The sequence below is a fragment of the Aquarana catesbeiana genome, linkage group LG04, assembly GCF_042186555.1.
Source record: "Aquarana catesbeiana isolate 2022-GZ linkage group LG04, ASM4218655v1, whole genome shotgun sequence".
Taxonomy (NCBI): Eukaryota; Metazoa; Chordata; class Amphibia; order Anura; family Ranidae; genus Aquarana; species Aquarana catesbeiana.
The window spans coordinates 113,691,493-113,710,334 of NC_133327.1; the positions used below are offsets into that span (position 1 = coordinate 113,691,493).

General features: G+C 42.7%; 1 protein-coding gene across 2 annotated transcripts in view; it reads left to right on the forward strand.

The window, feature by feature from the left end:
• Nucleotides 1-18,842, forward strand: part of UGGT1 (UDP-glucose glycoprotein glucosyltransferase 1) — a 195,839-nt gene that overhangs the window by 168,722 nt on the left and 8,275 nt on the right. For both annotated transcript variants that reach the window (XM_073625471.1, XM_073625472.1), the window contains 2 exons: nt 5,702-5,818; nt 6,038-6,206. In XM_073625471.1, the coding sequence (XP_073481572.1) occupies nt 5,702-5,818; nt 6,038-6,206 (286 nt within the window). The remainder of the gene's footprint in view (nt 1-5,701; nt 5,819-6,037; nt 6,207-18,842) is intronic.

The following is an 18,842-nucleotide window of genomic DNA, read 5'->3' on the forward strand; positions in this document are numbered from 1 at the left end:
ATTCGCCAATCCTAATTGGGAACCCACCGCTTCTGCAGCGCCCGTACTTCCCCCATTCACATCCCCAACCAAATGCAGTCGGCTGCATGAGAGGCATTTTTATGTCCTCCCGAGTACCCCTACCCAACGAACCCCCAAAAAAGATGTCGTGTCTGCAGCAAGCGCGGATATAGGCGTGACACCCGCTATTATTGTCCCTCCTGTCCTGACAATCCTGGTCTTTGCATTGGTGAATGTTTTGAACGCTACCATTCACTAGTTGAGTATTAGCGTAGGGTACAGCATTGCACAGACTAGGCACACTTTCACAGGGTCTCCCAAGATGCCATCGCATTTTGAGAGACCCGAACCTGGAACCGGTTACAGTTATAAAAGTTAGTTACAAAAAAAGTGTAAAAAAAAAAAAAAAATATGAAATAAAAAAAAATAGTTGTTGTTTTATTGTTCTCTCTCTCTCTATTCTCTCTCTCTATTGTTCTGCTCTTTTTTACTGTATTCTATTCTGCAATGTTTTATTGTTATTGTTATTGTTATTATGTTTTATCATGTTTGTTTTTCAGGTGTGTAATTATTTACACTTTACTGTGCTTTATTGTTAACCATTGTTAACCATTTTTTTGTCTTCAGGTACGCCATTCACGACTTTGAGTGGTTATACCAGAATGATGCCTGCAGGTTTAGGTATCATCTTGGTATCATTCTTTTCAGCCAGCGGTCGGCTTTCATGTAAAAGCAATCCTAGCGGCTAATTAGCCTCTAGACTGCTTTTACAAGCCGTGGGAGGGAATGCCCCCCCCCCCCCCACCGTCTTCCGTGTTTTTCTCTGGCTCTCCTGTCTCAACAGGGAACCTGAGAATGCAGCCGGTGATTCAGCCAGCTGACCATAGAGCTGATCAGAGACCAGAGTGGCTCCAAACATCTCTATGGCCTAAGAAACCGGAAGCTACGAGTATTTCATGACTTAGATTTCGCCGGATGTAAATAGCGCCATTGGGAAATTGGGGAAGCATTTTATCACACCGATCTTGGTGTGGTCAGATGCTTTGAGGGCAGAGGAGAGATCTAGGGTCTAATAGACCACAATTTTTTCAAAAAAGAGTACCTGTCACTACCTATTGCTATCATAGGGGATATTTACATTCCCCGAGATAACAATAAAAATGATTAAAAAAAAAAATATGAAAGGAACAGTTTAAAAGTAAGATTAAAAAAGCAAAAAAATAATAAAGAAAAAAAAAAAAAAAAAAAAAAACACCCCTGTCGCCCCCTGCTCTCGCGCTAAGGCGAACGCAAGCGGCGGTCTGTCGTCAAACATAAACAGCAATTGCACCATGCATGTGAGGTATCACCGCGAAGGCCAGATCGAGGGCAGTAATTTTTCCAGTAGACCTCCTCTGTAAATCTAAAGTGGTAACCTGTAAAGGCTTTTGAAGGCTTTTAAACATGTATTTATTTTGTTGCCACTGCACGTTTGTGCGCAATTTTAAAGCATGTCATGTTTGGTATCCATGTACTCGGCCTAAGATCATCTTTTTTATTTCATCAAACATTTGGGCAATATAGCGTGTTTTAGTGCATTAAAATTAAAAAAAGTGTGTTTTTTCCCCAAAAAATGCGTTTGAAAAATCGCTGCGCAATTACTGTGTGAAAAAAAAAAATGAAACACCCACCATTTTAATCTGTAGGGCATTTGCTTTAAAAAAATATATAATGTTTGGGGGTTCAAAGTAATTTTTTTGCAAAAAAAAAAAACTTTTTCATGTAAACAATAAGTGTCAGAAAGGGCTTTGTCTTCAAGTGGTTAGAAGAGTGGGTGATGTGTGACATTAGCTTCTAAATGTTGTGCATAAAATGCCAGGACAGTTCAAAACCCCCCCAAATGACCCCATTTTGGAAAGTAGACACCCCAAGCTATTTGCTGAGAGGCATGTCGAGTCCATGGAATATTTTATATTGCGACACAAGTTGCGGGAAAGAGACAAATTTTTTTTTTTTTTTTTTTTTTTTTGCACAAAGTTGTCACTAAATGATATATTGCTCAAACATGCCATGGAAATATGTGAAATTACACCCCAAAATACATTCTGCTGCTTCTCCTGAGTACGGGGATACCACATGTGTGAGACTTTTTGGGAGCCTAGCCGCGTATGGGACCCCGAAAACCAAGCACCGCCTTCAGGCTTTCTAAGGGCGTGAATTTTTGATTTCACTCTTCACTGCCTATCACAGTTTCGGAGGCCATGGAATGCCCAGGTGGCACAAAACCCCCCCAAATGACCCCATTTTGGAAAGTAGACACCCCAAGCTATTTGCTGAGAGGTATAGTGAGTATTTTGCAGACCTCACTTTTTGTCACAAAGTTTTGAAAATTGAAAAAAGAAAAAAAAAAAATTTTTTTCTTGTCTTTCTTCATTTTCAAAAACAAATGAGAGCTGCAAAATACTCACCATGCCTTTCAGCAAATAGCTTGGGGTGTCTACTTTCCAAAATGGGGTCATTTGGGGGGGTTTTGTGCCACCTGGGCATTCCATGGCCTCCGAAACTGTGATAGGCAGTAAAGAGTGAAATCAAAAATTTTCACCCTTAGAAATCCTGAAGGCAGTGATTGGTTTTCGGGGCCCCGTACGCGGCTAGGCTCCCAAAAAGTCCCACACATGTGGTATCCCCATACTCAGGAGAAGCAGCTAAATGTATTTTGGGGTGCAATTCCACATATGCCCATGGCCTGTGTGAGCAATATATCATTTAGTGACAACTTTATGAAAAAAAAAAAAAAAAAAAAAAAAAGTGTCACTTTCCCGCAACTTGTGTCAAAATATAAAATATTCCATGGACTCAATATGCCTCTCAGCAAATAGCTTGGGGTGTCTACTTTCCAAAATGGGGTCATTTTGGGGGGTTTTGTGCCACCTGGGCATTCCATGGCCTCCGAAACTGTGATAGGCAGTGAAGAGTGAAAGCAAAAATTTACACCCTTAGAAATCCTGAAGGCGGTGATTGGTTTTCGGGGCCCCGTACGCGGCTAGGCTCCCAAAAAGTCCCACACATGTGGTATCCCCATACTCAGGAGAAGCAGCTAAATGTATTTTGGGGTGCAATTCCACATAGGCCCATGGCCTGTGTGAGCAATATATCATTTAGTGACGACTTTTTGTAAATATTTTTTTTTTTTTTTTTTTTTGTCATTTTTCAATCACTTGGGACAAAAAAAATAAATATTCAATGGGTTCAACATGCCTCTCAGCAATTTCCTTGGGGTGTCTACTTTCCAAAATGGGGTCATTTGGGGGGGTTTTGTACTGCCCTGCCATTTTAGCACCTCAAGAAATGACATAGGCAGTCATAAACTAAAAGCTGTGTAAATTCCAGAAAATGTACCCTAGTTTGTAGACGCTATAACTTTTGCGCAAACCAATAAATATACGCTTATTGACATTTTTTTTACCAAAGACATGTGGCCGAATACATTTTGGCCTAAATGTATGACTAAAATTTAGTTTATTGGATTTTTTTTATAACAAAAAGTAGAAAATATCATTTTTTTTCAAAATTTTCGGTCTTTTTCCGTTTATAGCGCAAAAAATAAAAACCGCAGAGGTGATCAAATACCATCAAAAGAAAGCTCTATTTGTGGGAAGAAAAGGACGCAAATTTCGTTTGGGTACAGCATTGCATGACCGCGCAATTAGCAGTTAAAGCGACGCAGTGCCAAATTGGAAAAAGACCTCTGGTCCTTAGGCAGCATAATGGTCCGGGGCTCAAGTGGTTAAAACTGAACACATATTAATTACACAGGTTCTGAGGCAGATTAAGGTGGTAATTAAACTCACTTATCCACATCAAATTAGCCTCAGAACCTGTGTAATTAATGTGTGTTCAGGTTTAAAGGGATGAGGTGGCAACTCTAATTACTGCACAGGTGTGCCTTAGGCTTTCCGCAATAAAAGGCCACTCTAAAATGTGCAGTTTTACTGTATTGGGGGGGGGGGGGGGTCTGAAAACCAGTCAGTGTCTGGTGTGACCAACATTTGCCTCACACACACATTCGCATAGAGTTGATCAGGTTGTTGATTGTGTCCTGTGGAATGTTGGTCCATTCCTCTTCAATGGCTGTGCAAAGGTGCTGGATATTGGCAGGAACTGGAACACGCTGTCGTATACGCCGATCCAGAGCATCCCAAACATGGTCAGTGGGTGATATGTCCAGTGAGTATGCTGGCCATGGAAGAACTGGGATGTTTTCAGCTTCCAGGAATTGTGTACAGAGCCTTGCAAAATGGGGTCGTGCATTATCATGCTGCAACATGAGGTGATGGTCGTGGATGAATAGCACAACAATGTTGTGGATCAAGTGGCCCATGGTGGCGGTGGGGTAATGGTATGGGCAGGCATATGCTATGGACAACAAACACAGGTGCATTTTATTGATGGCATTTTGAATGCACAGAGATACTGTGATGAGATCCGGAGGCCCATTGTTGTGCTTGTATTTAAAAACTCTCTTATATCAAAGGAAATTTCCCCATAAGAAATAATGAAAACTCAGATGATTTGTTCCGCAACCATTTATTCAGTCAAAAGTCCATATAAAAAGATTTTAGCAATGTGACTTTGAGGCAACTTCAGGGAGCGGTAATCTTTCTGTAATGTCGGATCCAAATCAAATCAGTTAAGATGAGGAGTCGACCTAGGGCTCATAGAGAGAGAGAGAGAGAGGAGTGGCGCCACTCTGAGTGCAGTATGTCAGTTAAAATTCAATGTTTAATAAAAGATCAACTCACATTTTGGTGAGATATATGCATGGCATAAGTAGCTTGGGCTCCTGTAGTCCAGCTGGTCCGCTGTTCCCGGCAGCTCCAGTGGTTGCCGAGGCTGAAGACAGTCACACAACAAGCACGTCAGCGGTGATGGACGGGAGGCATGGTTGAGCTCGCGTTCAGAGCATGCGTGCTCCTTCATCAGGCATATGGAGCAGCCATCTTTGGTATGGGTTTTTATGGGGTTGGAGAGGGGCGGGGACTGCAACTCACAGCTGACCAATGTCAGCGCTGGATTTTCTGCTGGTTACTTGCAGATGATTGGGTAATAGTGCTAGCAATAATGGTAATGTTACACGCTGTTAGCATGTTTGAGTTCATTTAACAACGTGTAACGTCAACAACCCAACAACAAGTGACCAGCTTAAGAAGATCCAAAGCTGACATTGGTCAGCTGTGAGTTGCAGTCTCATGGGCGGCGCTGACCAATCAGAACCCGTGTAGCCCGTCCCGTCACCGCGGGTGAAGAGGAGGGAAAGCCGCAGGATTTCAAATCCCCTGACTGGTAAATCTTATGTATCAGAACAAATGATTGCCAGACTCTAGGTTAGCTGGACCAGGGGGGGTGGGAACAGGGTCCAGTATAAGTTCACCTCACAGATTTTTTGTAAAGGTGAACTTACACTTTAATGTGAGTGCTAACATTTTTATTAAACTGCCCACTAGATGGCACTTTTACCTTTCTATACCCACACACAGACATGGTATGGGAAATCGCATGTGATTCAGTTTTTCCAAACTAAGAAATTAAGTTTTGCTATAAAGGTTTTGGCTGCTGGTTATTTTTAAATGTTTCTCATTCTAAAACAGTATCCTGATTTTTAAATTTGATATTCTTCCAATGGTCATATTTATTTTGTAATAATTGTGCCTTTTCTCCTTAGGATTTGCCCAATAATATGATCCACCAAGTGCCTATTAAGTCACTTCCTCAGGAATGGCTGTGGTGTGAGACATGGTGTGATGATGCTTCCAAGAAGAAAGCCAAGACTATAGACTTGGTAAGAGGTTACTGGCTGTAGATCAGGGGAAATAGAGCAAAGCTTTGGATGACCCATTTTTTTTTAGCTGTGTTTGAATGATTTGTTTTTTTAACAGATTTTAAAATCTTCTGCTTGTTGTACAAATTTGTAGCTTCATCTTATACCACCTCCTTGCCACTCTGTAGCTGAACAGCCTGCTGCATCCATTGATTTTAATTCTTTTGTTTTTTTTTACAGTGCAACAACCCAAAGACCAAAGAGCCCAAGCTAGAAGCAGCTGTGCGTATTGTTCCAGAGTGGCAAAATTATGACCAGGAAATCAAGAGACTCTACAAACGTTTTCTGGAAGAGACTTCAGGAGTAACATTAGAACATTCTGATAATGTTAGAAAACCAGATACACAAGGTAAGCTGTCTCTTTCTCTGACAGGTTAGCATTTATTTGTTGTTTGTGATTATGTTTAAAGTGGTTGTAAACCTTCACATGTACCCAGTGAAGCGACTAGCATTAGGTGATACACAGAGATGAAACAAATCCTCCTACATAAGTTGTAGCTGTGTATCTACAGCTATTTCTTCTGTATATCGATCTGAAAACATAAGTAGGGAAGGATTTCTCCTTAGTTCTAGCAGCAGGGGGGCGGGATCTGAAGTCTTTACACACTTGACAGTTCTGAGCTCTGATTGGAGGGAAGGGTCACACCCCTTTTCACACAGTACAGAGAACAAGCACAGCTGTGGATAACAATCACAGGCTGAGTGCTGCAGCTCCCTCCTCCATCACTTTTTTAACTCTTGGTGACGGGAAAAGCTGCCAGAACTGAGTCATGCTGATAACAGAGGAACCAGGCAAAGGTTTGGAGAAAGACGAGTACAAGATATAGATATGGATATAGATATATCTATATATACTGAGCTGAACAGAAAAATAATAAATCTATTTCACTTTGCCAATCAGCACAAATAAGTGTAAAAAGTAATACAGTAAAACCTTGGATTGCGAGCATAATTCGTTTCGGAAACATGATTGTAATCCAAAGCACTTGTATATCAAAGTGAATTTCCCCATAAGAAATAATGGAAACTCAGATTATTCCTTCCACCATTTATTCATAAGTCCTTCAGTTTATAGTATCCATAGTATTTATCTAAAAAGATTATAGCAATGTGAAATGGTTGTGTAACTATAAAATGTGCATCCACAAATAGAAGCCTCCACAAGGGGATTAGAAGCAAAATCCAGCAGGAACTACAGAGTTTAAAAGAAAAGATGCGCCTCTAAGACCCCTTTCACACCAAGGCGCTTCAAAAACGCCCTAAAAACGCCTTAGCGTTATTACCGCGTTTTTACCGCATTTTAGGAGCGCTAGCGGTAAAATTAACACAACGCTGCAGGCGTTTTAACAGCGTTTTTCAAGCGTTATTGAAGCATGTGTTATTGATGCTATCTTTCTGCTTGCATGTTTATCCTTTGTGAGATCATGTAAAACAAGCAGTGTCTTGTAAAGTAGCAAGCGGTGTCTTGTAAAGTAACAAGCGGTGTCTTGTAAAGTAACAAGCGGTGTCTTGTAAAGTAACAAGCGGTGTCTTGTAAAGTAACAAGCGGTGTCTTGTAAAGTAACAAGAGGTGTCTTGTAAAGTAACAAGCGGTGTCTTGTAAAGTAACAAGCGGTGTCTTGTAAAGTAACAAGCGGTGTCTTGTAAAGTAGCAAGCGGTGTCTTGTAAAGTAGCAAGCAGTGTCTTGTAAAGTAACAAGAAGTGTCTTGTAAAGTAACAAGCGGTGTCTTGTAAAGTAACAAGCGGTGTCTTGTAAAGTAACAAGCGGTGTCTTGTAAAGTAACAAGAGGTGTCTTGTAAAGTAGCAAGCGGTGTCTTGTAAAGTAACAAGAGGTGTCTTGTAAAGTAGCAAGCGGTGTCTTGTAAAGTAACAAGCGGTGTCTTGTAAAGTAACAAGCGGTGTCTTGTAAAGTAACAAGCGGTGTCTTGTAAAGTAACAAGCAGTGTCTTGTAAAGTAACAAGCAGTGTCTTGTTTTACTTCAAATCTTCATTTTTCTGGGATTAATTCTTTTTTTGGCACTTTAATTTTGTTTTTTTTGGCACTTTGATGGTCTGTTTAATCATTCTGACCTTACCACAATTTCAGTCCTGTTGTTGTAGATGCTCTCTTTTCTGCTTGCATGTTTACCTTTTTGTGAGATCATGTGAATTTTCTACAGCTCAGGGTGGATTATAGGCGCTATTCAGGCGTTTTTACAGCGTTTTCAATTCATTTCAATGGAGAAGGGTGTTTTTGAAGCGCTTTTTTCAACGCCCAAAAGCTGCTCCAAAGATGCTGCTTGCAGGACTTTTCTCAATGCCCCGCCAGCGCAACGCCTCAGTGTGAAAGGGTCCATTGAGATGCATGGGGAGCGTTTTCTGAGCGTTTTAATAGCATTATTTTTAACGCTAAAGCGCTGCAAAAACGCCTTGGTGTGAAAGGGGTCTTAGTGTAGCAATATGGTTACATTTAATGAAGGTACAACATTTAGCAACTCATATGATTGATGATTAAAAGAGGCACATCTATGTATGCAGGCATCCGGGGTAAAGTTGTCCACGTAGACCGTCCTCCACACCACTGCCCCTTACCGCTGTCAGACTGCAATCGTGACTGGGAAGACTAACCTGCAGTAGAGCGATCTAAGAAAAGCGAGGTTTGAAGCGCTCGTGGGGCGCAATGTGAAAGAGATGACGTTGATGGCGGTGCGGAGGATTGTCTGTGTGGACAGCTTTACCCCGGATGCCTGCATACTTAGATGTGCCTGTTTTAATGATCAACCATGTGAGTTGCTAAATGTTGTATCTTCATTAACTGCTTCCTGACCAGCCGCCGCAGATATGCTGCAGCAGGATGGCTCTATTGCACGAATCGCCGTACCGGTACTACACTTTGTATAATAGATACAGCAGGCGCGCCTGCGGCACAGTGCAGGAGCCGATGCACGTGGCTGGCGGCCACAATGTCCGCTGGCCGCCACAATCACTCCACAAAGAGGCAGAATGGTGATCTGCCAGTGTAAACAAAGCAGATCCATGTTCTGTCAGGTGAGTACTGTGTGATCGTCTGTTCCTAGTGATTAGGAACAGCGATCTCTCTGTACTCCCAGTCAGTCCACTCACCCCACAGTTAGAAACACCTCCCTAGAACACACTTAAGCCCTTGATCACCCCCTAGTGTTAACCCCTTCCCTGCCAGTGTCATTTATACAGTAATCAGTGCATTTTTTTTTATTTTTTTTGTAGATGCTATAACTTTTGCGCAAACCAATCAATATACGGTTATTACGATTTTTTTTTGCCAAAAATATGTAGAAGAATACATATTTGCCTAAACTGATGAAGAAATTTTTTTTTAGATCTATATTATAGCAAAAAGTAAAAGATATAGTTTTTTTTCCAACTAACTACCGTATTTATCGGCGTATAACACGCACTTTTTTCCCCTTAAAACCAGGGGAAAATCGCAGGTGCGTGTTATACGCCGATCCCCTGCGATCCCGACCTGTCACATTTGCAAAATCGCCGACCGCGATTTGAAAATGGCGCCGCCAGCGCCGAAATACACAGAGCCGGTCCTCGGCTCTTTCTGGCCACTCTCGTTCATTTTCGGCTCCACTCGTAGTCCCGAGCGGAGCTATCCGAACCTACTCGGCTAGGTTCGGATAGCTCCGCTCGGGACTACGAGTGGAGCCGAAAATGAACGAGAGCCGCCGGAAAGAGCCGAGGACCGGCTCTGTGTACTTCGGCGCCGGCGGCGCCATTTTCAAATCGCGGTCGGTGATTTTGAAGCCCAGAATGGCTGGGATCACTGGGGAAGGCTGCACTGGGGAAGTCTGCACTGACAAGGCTGCACTGGGGAAGTCTGCACTGACAAGGCTGCACTGACAAGGCTGCACTGGGGAAGTCTGCACTGACAAGGCTGCACTGGGGAAGTCTGCACTGACAAGGCTGCACTGGGGAAGGCTGCACTGGGGAAGGCTGCACTGACAAGGCTGCAATGATGGGCATTTAAATGTAAGTTTTTTTTCCCTTCAACTTCCCTCCTAAAAGTTTTTTTTCCTTAAAATTCCCTCCTAAATTGGGGTGCGTGTTATACGCCGGTGCGTGTTATACGCCGATAAATACGGTAATTTTGTTTATAACGCAAAAAATAAAAACCGCAGAGGTGATAAAATACCACCAAAAGAAAGCTCTATTTGTGGGAAAATAGGGACATTAATTTTGTTTGGGTACAACGTTGCACGACCGCACAATGTTTAGTTAAAGCGATACAGTGCTGTATCACAAAAAATGGCCTGGTCATTAAGGGGGTAAATCTTTCCGGGGCTGAAGTGGTTAAATGTAATTATAATGCTACACTTAGAGGCACCTCTTTTCTCTTTTATACTCAGTTGTGACATGACACTACTTGTACGGTCAGGTCCATAAATATTGGGACATCAACACAATTCTAATCTTTTTGGCTCTATACGCCACCATTTGAAATGAAAGGAACAAGATGTGCTTTAACTGCGGACTTTCAGCTTTAATTTGAAGGTATTTACATCCAAATCAGGTGAACGGTGTAGGAATTACAACAGTTTGTATATGTGCCTCCCACTTTTTAAGAGACCAAAAGTAATGGGACAGATTAACAATCATCCATCAAGCTTTCACTTTTTAATACTTGGTTGCAAATCTTTTGCAGTCAATTACAGCCTGAAGTCTGGAACGTATAGACATCACCAGACGCTGGGTTTCATCCCTGGTGATGCTCTGCCAGGCCTCTACTGCAACTGCCTTCAGTTCCTGCTTGTTCTTGGGGCATTTTCAATTCAGCTTTGCCTTCAGCAAGTGTAATGCATGCTCAATCGGATTTAGGTCAGGTGATTGACTTGGCCATTGCATAACATTCCACTTCTTTCCCTTAAAAAACTCTTTGGTTGCTTTCGCAGTATGCTTCGGGTCATTGTCCATCTGCACTGTGAAGCGCCGTCCAATGAGTTCTGAAGCATTTTGCTGAATATGAGCAGATAATATTGCCCGAAACACTTCAGAATTCATCCTGCTGCTTTTGTCAGCAGTCACATCATCAATAAATACAAGGGAACCAGTTCCATTGGCAGTCATACATGCCCACGCCATGACAATACTACCACCATGCTTCACTGATGAGGTGGTATGCTTTGGATCATGAGCAGTTCCTTTCCTTCTCCATACTCTTCTCTTCCCATCACTCTGGTACAAGTTGATCTTGGTCTCATCTGTCCATAGTATGTTGTTCCAGAGCTGTGAAGGTTTTTTTTTTTAGATGTTTGGCAAACTCTAATCTGGCCTTCCTGTTTTTGAGGCTCACCAATGGTTTACATCTTGTGGTGAACCCTCTGTATTCACTCTGGTGAAGTCTTCTCTTGATTGTTGACTTTGACACACATACACCTACCTCCTGGAGAGTGTTCTTGATCTGGCCAACTGTTGTGAAGGGTGTTTTCTTCACCAGGGAAAGAATTCTTCGGTCATCCACCACAGTTCGTGGTCTTCCATGTCTTTTGGTTTTATTGAGCTCACTGGTGCGTTCTTTCTTTTTAAGGATATTCCAAACAGTTGATTTGGCCACACCTAATGTTTTTGCTATTTCTCTGATGAGTTTGTTTTGTTTTTTCAGCCTAATGATGGCTTGCTTCACTGATAGTGACAGCTCTTTGGATCTCATATTGAGAGTTGACAGCAACAGATTCCAAATGCAAATAGCACACTTGAAATGAACTCTGGACCTTTTATCTGCTCCTTGTAAATGGGATAATGATGGAATAACACACACCTGGCCATGGAACAGCTGAGCAGCCAATTGTCCCATTATTTTTGGTCCCTTAAAAAGTGGGAGGCACATATACAAACTGTTGTAATTCCTACACCATTCAGCTGATTTGGATGTAAATACCCTCAAATAAAGGCTGAAAGTCTGCAGTTAAAGCACATCTTGTTTGTTTCATTTCAAATTCATTGTGGTGGTGTATAGAGCCAAAAAGATTAGAATTGTGTCAATGTCACAATATTTATGGGCCTGACTCTATATCAAGACATTGCTTGTTTATCAAGTCAAAATGTATTGAAAAATTTTGCTTGTCTTGCAAAACGCTCTCAAACCAAGGTTTTACTGTACTATAAAAATGTACAGTGCCCTAAAAACATAATTTAAAAAATGCATATGTGCATGAATCCATGAATGGGTTTTAAATCAGTCTGTGAAAAATCGCAAACATCCTTCTTCCCAAAAACAGCTCTGCATTGCAATGTGTATGTGAACATCCACCACAACGGGAACCTATAGACAGGCTCTCACCTTCTTATATAGACCTGATAGAGAAAAAATAGTACTCCCTGTGTAAAACTAATAAAACCTTTTATAAATGGTAAAACCACAATTATAATGAGAACAATAACAAGAGGCTAAACAGCTACCACAGACAGGATGCCTCCAGCGGCTCACTGCTTCCAGCAGGGTCTGACTGACTGCTTGAGCGAACATTTACATCAGGCTGTTACTTGGGACAAACCAACAACTCTGATAGCCAATTGCCTCATGGCACGCTGTTCTACGCGTTCCGTCAAAAAAATTACTTAATCCCCTTAAAGGGAAGAGCACTATTTTTTTTTGTCCTTTGTATTCTTTTTTATGGATGGCTATATCACCTTGGAGCTGACCAGTTAGGAGGCCTATAACCTGCTATACAGCTGATCTAAGCTTATAAAAGGTAACAAGTGCTGTTAGACCTTTTATAATCTTCAAGTCTATAGAAGAAGGTACAAGCCTATCTACAGCTCCCTGTGGTGGTGGATGTTCACATATACCTGTTGGGATTCGTAGTGTTGTTGTTGGGAAGAAGGACTTGATTTTTCACGGACTGATTTAAAATCCATGCATGGCTTCACATATGCATTTTTTAAATATCTATACTACTTTTAGGGCACTATACATTATTATGGTATTACTTCTTACGCTTATTTTTGCTGATTGTTTGGCAATGTGAGACTGATTTATTATTTTTCTGTGTGGTACATGTTGTTATGTATTAATTGAAAGTTATTTTTGACTTTAACCACTCTGACTTTAAGCCCCGAAAGATTTTACCCCTTTCCTGACCAGAGCACTTTTTACAATTTGGCACCACGTCGCTTTAACTGACAATTGCAGGGTCATGCAGTGTTGTACCCAAACAAAATTTGCGAGCTTTTTTCCCCCCCACAAATAAAGCTTTCTTTTGGTGGTATTTGATCACCTCTGTGTTTTTTATTTCTTGTGCTATAAACAAAAAACTGACAATTTAAAAAAATTAAATATTTTTTACTTTTTGCTATAATAAATTTCCCCAAATTTTTTTCAAAAACAAATTTCTTCATCAGTTAAGGCCAATATATATATTCTTCTACATGTTTTTGGTAAAAATATACTCAATATGCGTATATAGATCGGTTTGCACAAAAGTTATAGCATCTGCAAACTATGGGAAAGATTTATGGTATTTTTATTATTTTATTTTTTTACTAGTAATGGCGGCAATCTGAGATTTTTAGTGGGTACTGCCACATTGCGGCTAACAGATCGGACACTTTTGACACATTTTGGGACCATTGACATTTATACAGCGATCAGTGCTATAAAAATGCACTGATTACTGTGTAAATGTCACTGGTAGGGAAGGGGTTAATACTAGGGGGCGATCAATGGGTTAAAAGTGTGTTCCCTGTATGTGTTCTAACTGTATGGGGATAGGGCTGACTGGGGGAGGAGACCGATTGTTGTTCCTACTTAGTAGGAACAAAGGATAGGTCTCCTCTCCTCTGATAGAACAGAGATTTGTGTGTTTAGACACACAAATCCCCTTGCTGGCTCTCGTACACACGATCACGCGTGGCCGACGGCAATCGCCGGCCACGCGCTTTGTGTCCCCTGCCGTGCAGCGCGTGTGTGCGTGCCCTCTGGCGGCTCTTAAAGGGGATGACATACCCGTACAGGGATTTAACCAGCCGTGCCAGATATACTGCGGCATTCTGCCGCAGTATATCTGCATGAGGCGGTCGGCAAGCGGTTAAATACTGCAGCTGTTCATATCACCTCACATAGTAAGGGTGTGCGTGAGAAACTTATTGTATATGTAAAGTACACAGTATAGAAGGATGTGCTTTTCCCATATTTCATGTCTGAGGTTTACAACCACTTTAAATGACTGTAATGTCACACTGACCACAAAAGGAAATTGTAAGTTGTGAAGCCAAAATGAAGGCCCATTTATCTTCCTGTAGTATAAATTGTACCACGATTATAGGAAAGCTGTCCTGAGAGAAATTTATAGACACCTATTCCTGACTTGCTTCTGAAAATGCTAGTTGTTCTCTGTGGCTTCAGTGCTATCTGAATTACTGATCTTCGGCATGCATGTAGCAAGGAAGGTGAAATCAGAACTGTTTGTTCTGCCTTTGTGAAAACCACCTCACAAATCCTTATATCTCTTGAAGAAACAAGTTTAGCTTTCTTAAAGCTAAACTATGGGGAAAGGAAAAATGCTTCTATGCAGCGGGGCTGCCCCTGCACTGCTAGGGTTATATAGGCATTTAAGGTCTAGGCTGCAAGAAGCACTTTTACTTGCCCAATTCTTCCATTTCCACTGGCTCCCTCCTGGTTGCAAGACCAGTGCCCACAGCCTCTTTTCCAATGCGCTTCGGCAGTCACGTCCTCTTGACATCATTGGGTACAATGCAGGGCCCATAGCACTGCTATTGAAAGTGAGGACATTGAGAAACAGTCCACTGTTTGAGTGTAGAGGAGAGTGCTGGCTGGGGGGGGATAGGAGGATCATATCAGTAAAACTGTTTTTCTTAATCGTACATCACGGGACATAGAGTCCTTAGTAATTACTATGTGGGTTATAGGCCACCTTCAGTTGATGAACACTGGCACACCCTAAGACAGAAAGTCCACTCCCTATATAACCCCCCCCCCCCCCCCCCCACTACTGGGAGTACCTCAGTTTTTCCGCCAGTGTCTTAGGTGTTGGTTACGAGTAAAGATGTGCTGTGCTGTGCTGAGCTCCACTGGAGAAATCCTTGCTGGGGCCAGTTATGCAGCCGGATCCATTCAAAGTGTCTTTTTAGGCTGAATTGAATGGTACCCGGGCCTCGTGGCAAAAGAAACGAGGTTTAGCCCGTAACGCATCTCTTTTTAGGGAGCTGGACCCCGGGATCCAGTGGTTTGGTTTTTTTCAGCCATAAAGCTTCCTGGCGGGGTCTTTTAGGGGTCCAGGAGTGTGGATCCCCCGATAAAAAGGGGACCCAGTTCCTGAAGGTTTTGATTGGGTCTGATTGGGTGAAGATTGGGTCTGTTGGTTTTACCACAGAAATCCCTGTGGCGGGAAAGATAAGAGGAGATTTCTAAGGAATTTTTAAGTTTCTTATGAATTGTCTCCTTTAAAAAGTAAATTTTGTCATGCCTAAAAGTCAACACTGGGGGCTGTATAGAGCACGTACCTTGTCATGCTTTCCTCAAAGATCACGCTGTGTCAACAGAAGCTGCAGATTCCCTCCGGCCAGCAGCCCAGGCCTCCGATGAGATTGGCGGAGGGGGGGGGGGGGTTTCTTTTAAAAAAAAAAAAAAAAAACACCCCCACCTGGACAAGCTCTCCCTGGATAGGGGGAAGCCAGAATGATCGGGATGCTGCTCCGTTTTTCACCGCCCCTGCGCGGCGGTTTGTCACCAGGCCTCCTCCTCGCCACCCCCCCCCCACACACACACACACGCACACACACAAGCCAATCCCGTCGGATCAGAGGCCCGCGCAGGTAAGACGCTCTTTTGAAAAGAGAGGGGGGACGTGATGTGACGGGGGGGGGCTTAGCGTGGAGTTGGTGTGCGGCAACATCCAGCACAGGAGTATGTTTTAAAAGCTACATTTTTGCTGGCTGCAGCTGTTGGAGGGACACAAGTGCAAAAAGGGGCATGTAAGAGGTTTGGTGACACAGGCATTCCCTTGGCACATTTACTAAAAGCATCAGGCTGAGCGCTAATTTGCAGCGGCAGTTGCTGGACTATTTGCTCAAGCAGTGGATGCAATTTCTTCTGATAGTACCTCTGCATTTGTGCATCGGGCTATGGTCAGAAGGGAAGGTAGAAACACCCCAAAAAGGGGCTCAAGAGGGACTCCTTCCAGCTCAAAAAAAGCCTAAACTCATCTCTACAATGGCATCCTTCCTTGAGAGATCTGAAGTGGCTGGTCAGAGTGAGCCACCAGGGTCATCAGGTGTTGCAACTGTTTCCAACACTGCAGCCCCTGTCTATGTTACTGAAGAGGTTTTTTCCTCAACCATATTAGGATTGGAGCAGAGGTTAGCGGCTTTAATTGCATCCCAGAGAGGGTCCAAGCGCGATAGGTCCCCTTCCATTACCCAGGATCCTTAAACTGAGGAACCGTGGGTGGGAGTGATGAATTTTTCTCAGGGGTCCGGGAAGAGGCTGATGACTTCTCTTCTGAGGGGTCAAATGCGGAAGGATCAGGTTCACAATCTGAAAAATTGATGGTACAATCTCTTACTAAATTGGTCCGCTTCACATTTATGCTACCCTTAACTGAGTCGGTTGATAAACCTACTTCTTGTTTGGGTTCGCTAAAGCCTCCCCAAGCAGTGCATGCTTTTCTTGTCCATTCATTAATGGAAAAGCTTATGTATTCTGAGTGGGATCACCCAGATAAGCATTTTTATCCTACTAAAAAGTTTTCAACACTTTATCCTATAAAGGAAAAGTTCAATAAAAAATGGGAGATACCAGCAATTGACGCTGGTAATATCCTCTGTGAATAAAAGTTTCACTTGTCCGGTAGACAATGCTCAAATGCTTAGGGATCCAACGGATAAAAAGTTGTAATTCCTATTAAAGAACATTTTTTCTCTGGCAGGTTCAGTAAATCAGCCTGTGCTGGCAGCAATTGGTGTCAATCCTTGAGAGACCAGTTTAAACAGGTGCTCAAGGTTATTCCTGATCAGCAGGCCCAAGATTTGGCCGAGCTACCAGGGGTTTTATGTTTTGCAATAGACGCTATGAGAGATTCTATTCTCCAGGCCTTACCCTTGGGCTGGTGCATATGCTTAGAAATCTATGGTTGAAAAATTGGTCAGCCGAAGCGCCATTCAAAAAGCTCCTGGCTAGTTTTACTTTTCGTGGTAAACAGCTGTTTGGGGATGATCTGGATTAATACATCCAAAAAATTTCTAATGGGAAAAGGAGTAAGCATATTTTATTTAAATGAGCCTCTTCTCCTGCATCAGCCAGGCAGTCACAACGGCCTCCACCATCAAATTCAAGAGGTAAACCTCAGGGTCGGCCCCAGGGACAAAAGAAGTCCTGGGGAAGGAAACCTACAAAACAAAATACTAAAGCCTCCCTATGAAGCGACGCCCCCGCTCACTTGAATGGGGGGAAAACTTCTGGAGTTCTCAAGGGTCTGGCAGGAAGAGTGTCAAGACAAATGGGTGGCTTCCTCAATAACTCTAGGGTACAAACTAGAGTTCCGAGAGTCCCCATCTCCTCATTTTCTCAGATCAAATGTTCCCAGGGATCCAGAGAAAAAGAAGTCTCTCTTTCAAGCATTGGACCATCTTTTGTCTCAAAAGGTGATATCGGTGGTCCCCATGGAAGAGCAGGGATTGGAATTTTATTCAAACTTTTTCACGGTACCAAAACCAAATGGAGATGTCAGACCCATTCTAGACCTCAAAGATCTAAACCGGTTTTTGAATATCTGCTCTTTTTGCATGGAGTCAATCCGATCAGTAGTCTCCATCCTACAAGGTGAAGAACTTCTGGCGTCAATCGACATCAAGGATGCATACCTCTATGTGCCTATTATATTCTCCAGAAATATCTACGTTTCGATATAGAAAATCTTCATTTTCAGTTTGTAGCTCTGCCTTTCAGTCTAGCTACTGCACCTCGAGTATTTACAAAGATTCTAGCCCCTCCTCTAGCCAGATTAAGGGCTCAAGGTATAATGATTTTAGCTTACCTAGACGATCTGCTCTTGATAGACCAGTCAGTAGCCCGCTTAGACCAAAATATGGTCACCACAGTCAACTACCTGGAATACCTAGGTTGGATTCTCAACCTAGAGAAATCTTCCTTAAAACCATCAAGGAGATTGGAATACTTGGGTCTGATCATAGATACAGCCCAGAAGAGGGTATACTTACCCCAGGCGAATATCAGTGCCATAAGGGAGCTGATTCGGATAGTCAAAGCAAAGAAGAATCCTTCTATTCGACTTTGCATGAGGTTGTTGGGAAAGATGGTGGCTTCATTCGAGACTGCCGCAAATCAGTATCCTATCGGCTTGGAACAAGAAGGTCCAAGCTCTAGATTTCTCAATGTGTTTGTCTCCAAAGGTGCGCCAGAACCTCAGTTGGTGGTTGATAACCAATCTACAGGGAAAATCCTTCCTACCAGTTTCCTGAAAGGTGGTAACAACAGATGCAAGCCTTTCAGGTTGGGGAGCAGTCCTGGAAGAGGCGACTGTTCAAGGGAAATGGTCCAGTTTAGAAATGACATTGCCCATCAATATTCTAGAGATTCAGACAGCACGCTTGGCCCTGAGGGCCTGGACGTTCAGGTTACGGAATTGTCTTGTCAGGATCCAATCCGACAATGCCACAGCAGTGGCTTATATCAATCACCAAGGGGGCACGAGAAGTCGTGCGGCCCAGAGAAAGGTGAATCATATCCTAACTTGGGCAGAAAACAATGTACCTTGCCTATTGGCAGTCTTCATTCCAGGAATAGAGAATTGGCAGGCGGACTACTTGAGTCTCCAGCAGTTGTTCCCGAGAGAATGGTCTCTTCACCCCGATATCTTCCTGACAATATGTCAAAGATGGGGGATTCTTTACGTAGATCTGTTTGTGTCCAGGTTCAACAAAAAGATAGACAATTTGGTGTCAAGAACAAAAGATCCGCTAGCTTGCGGAACAGATGCCTT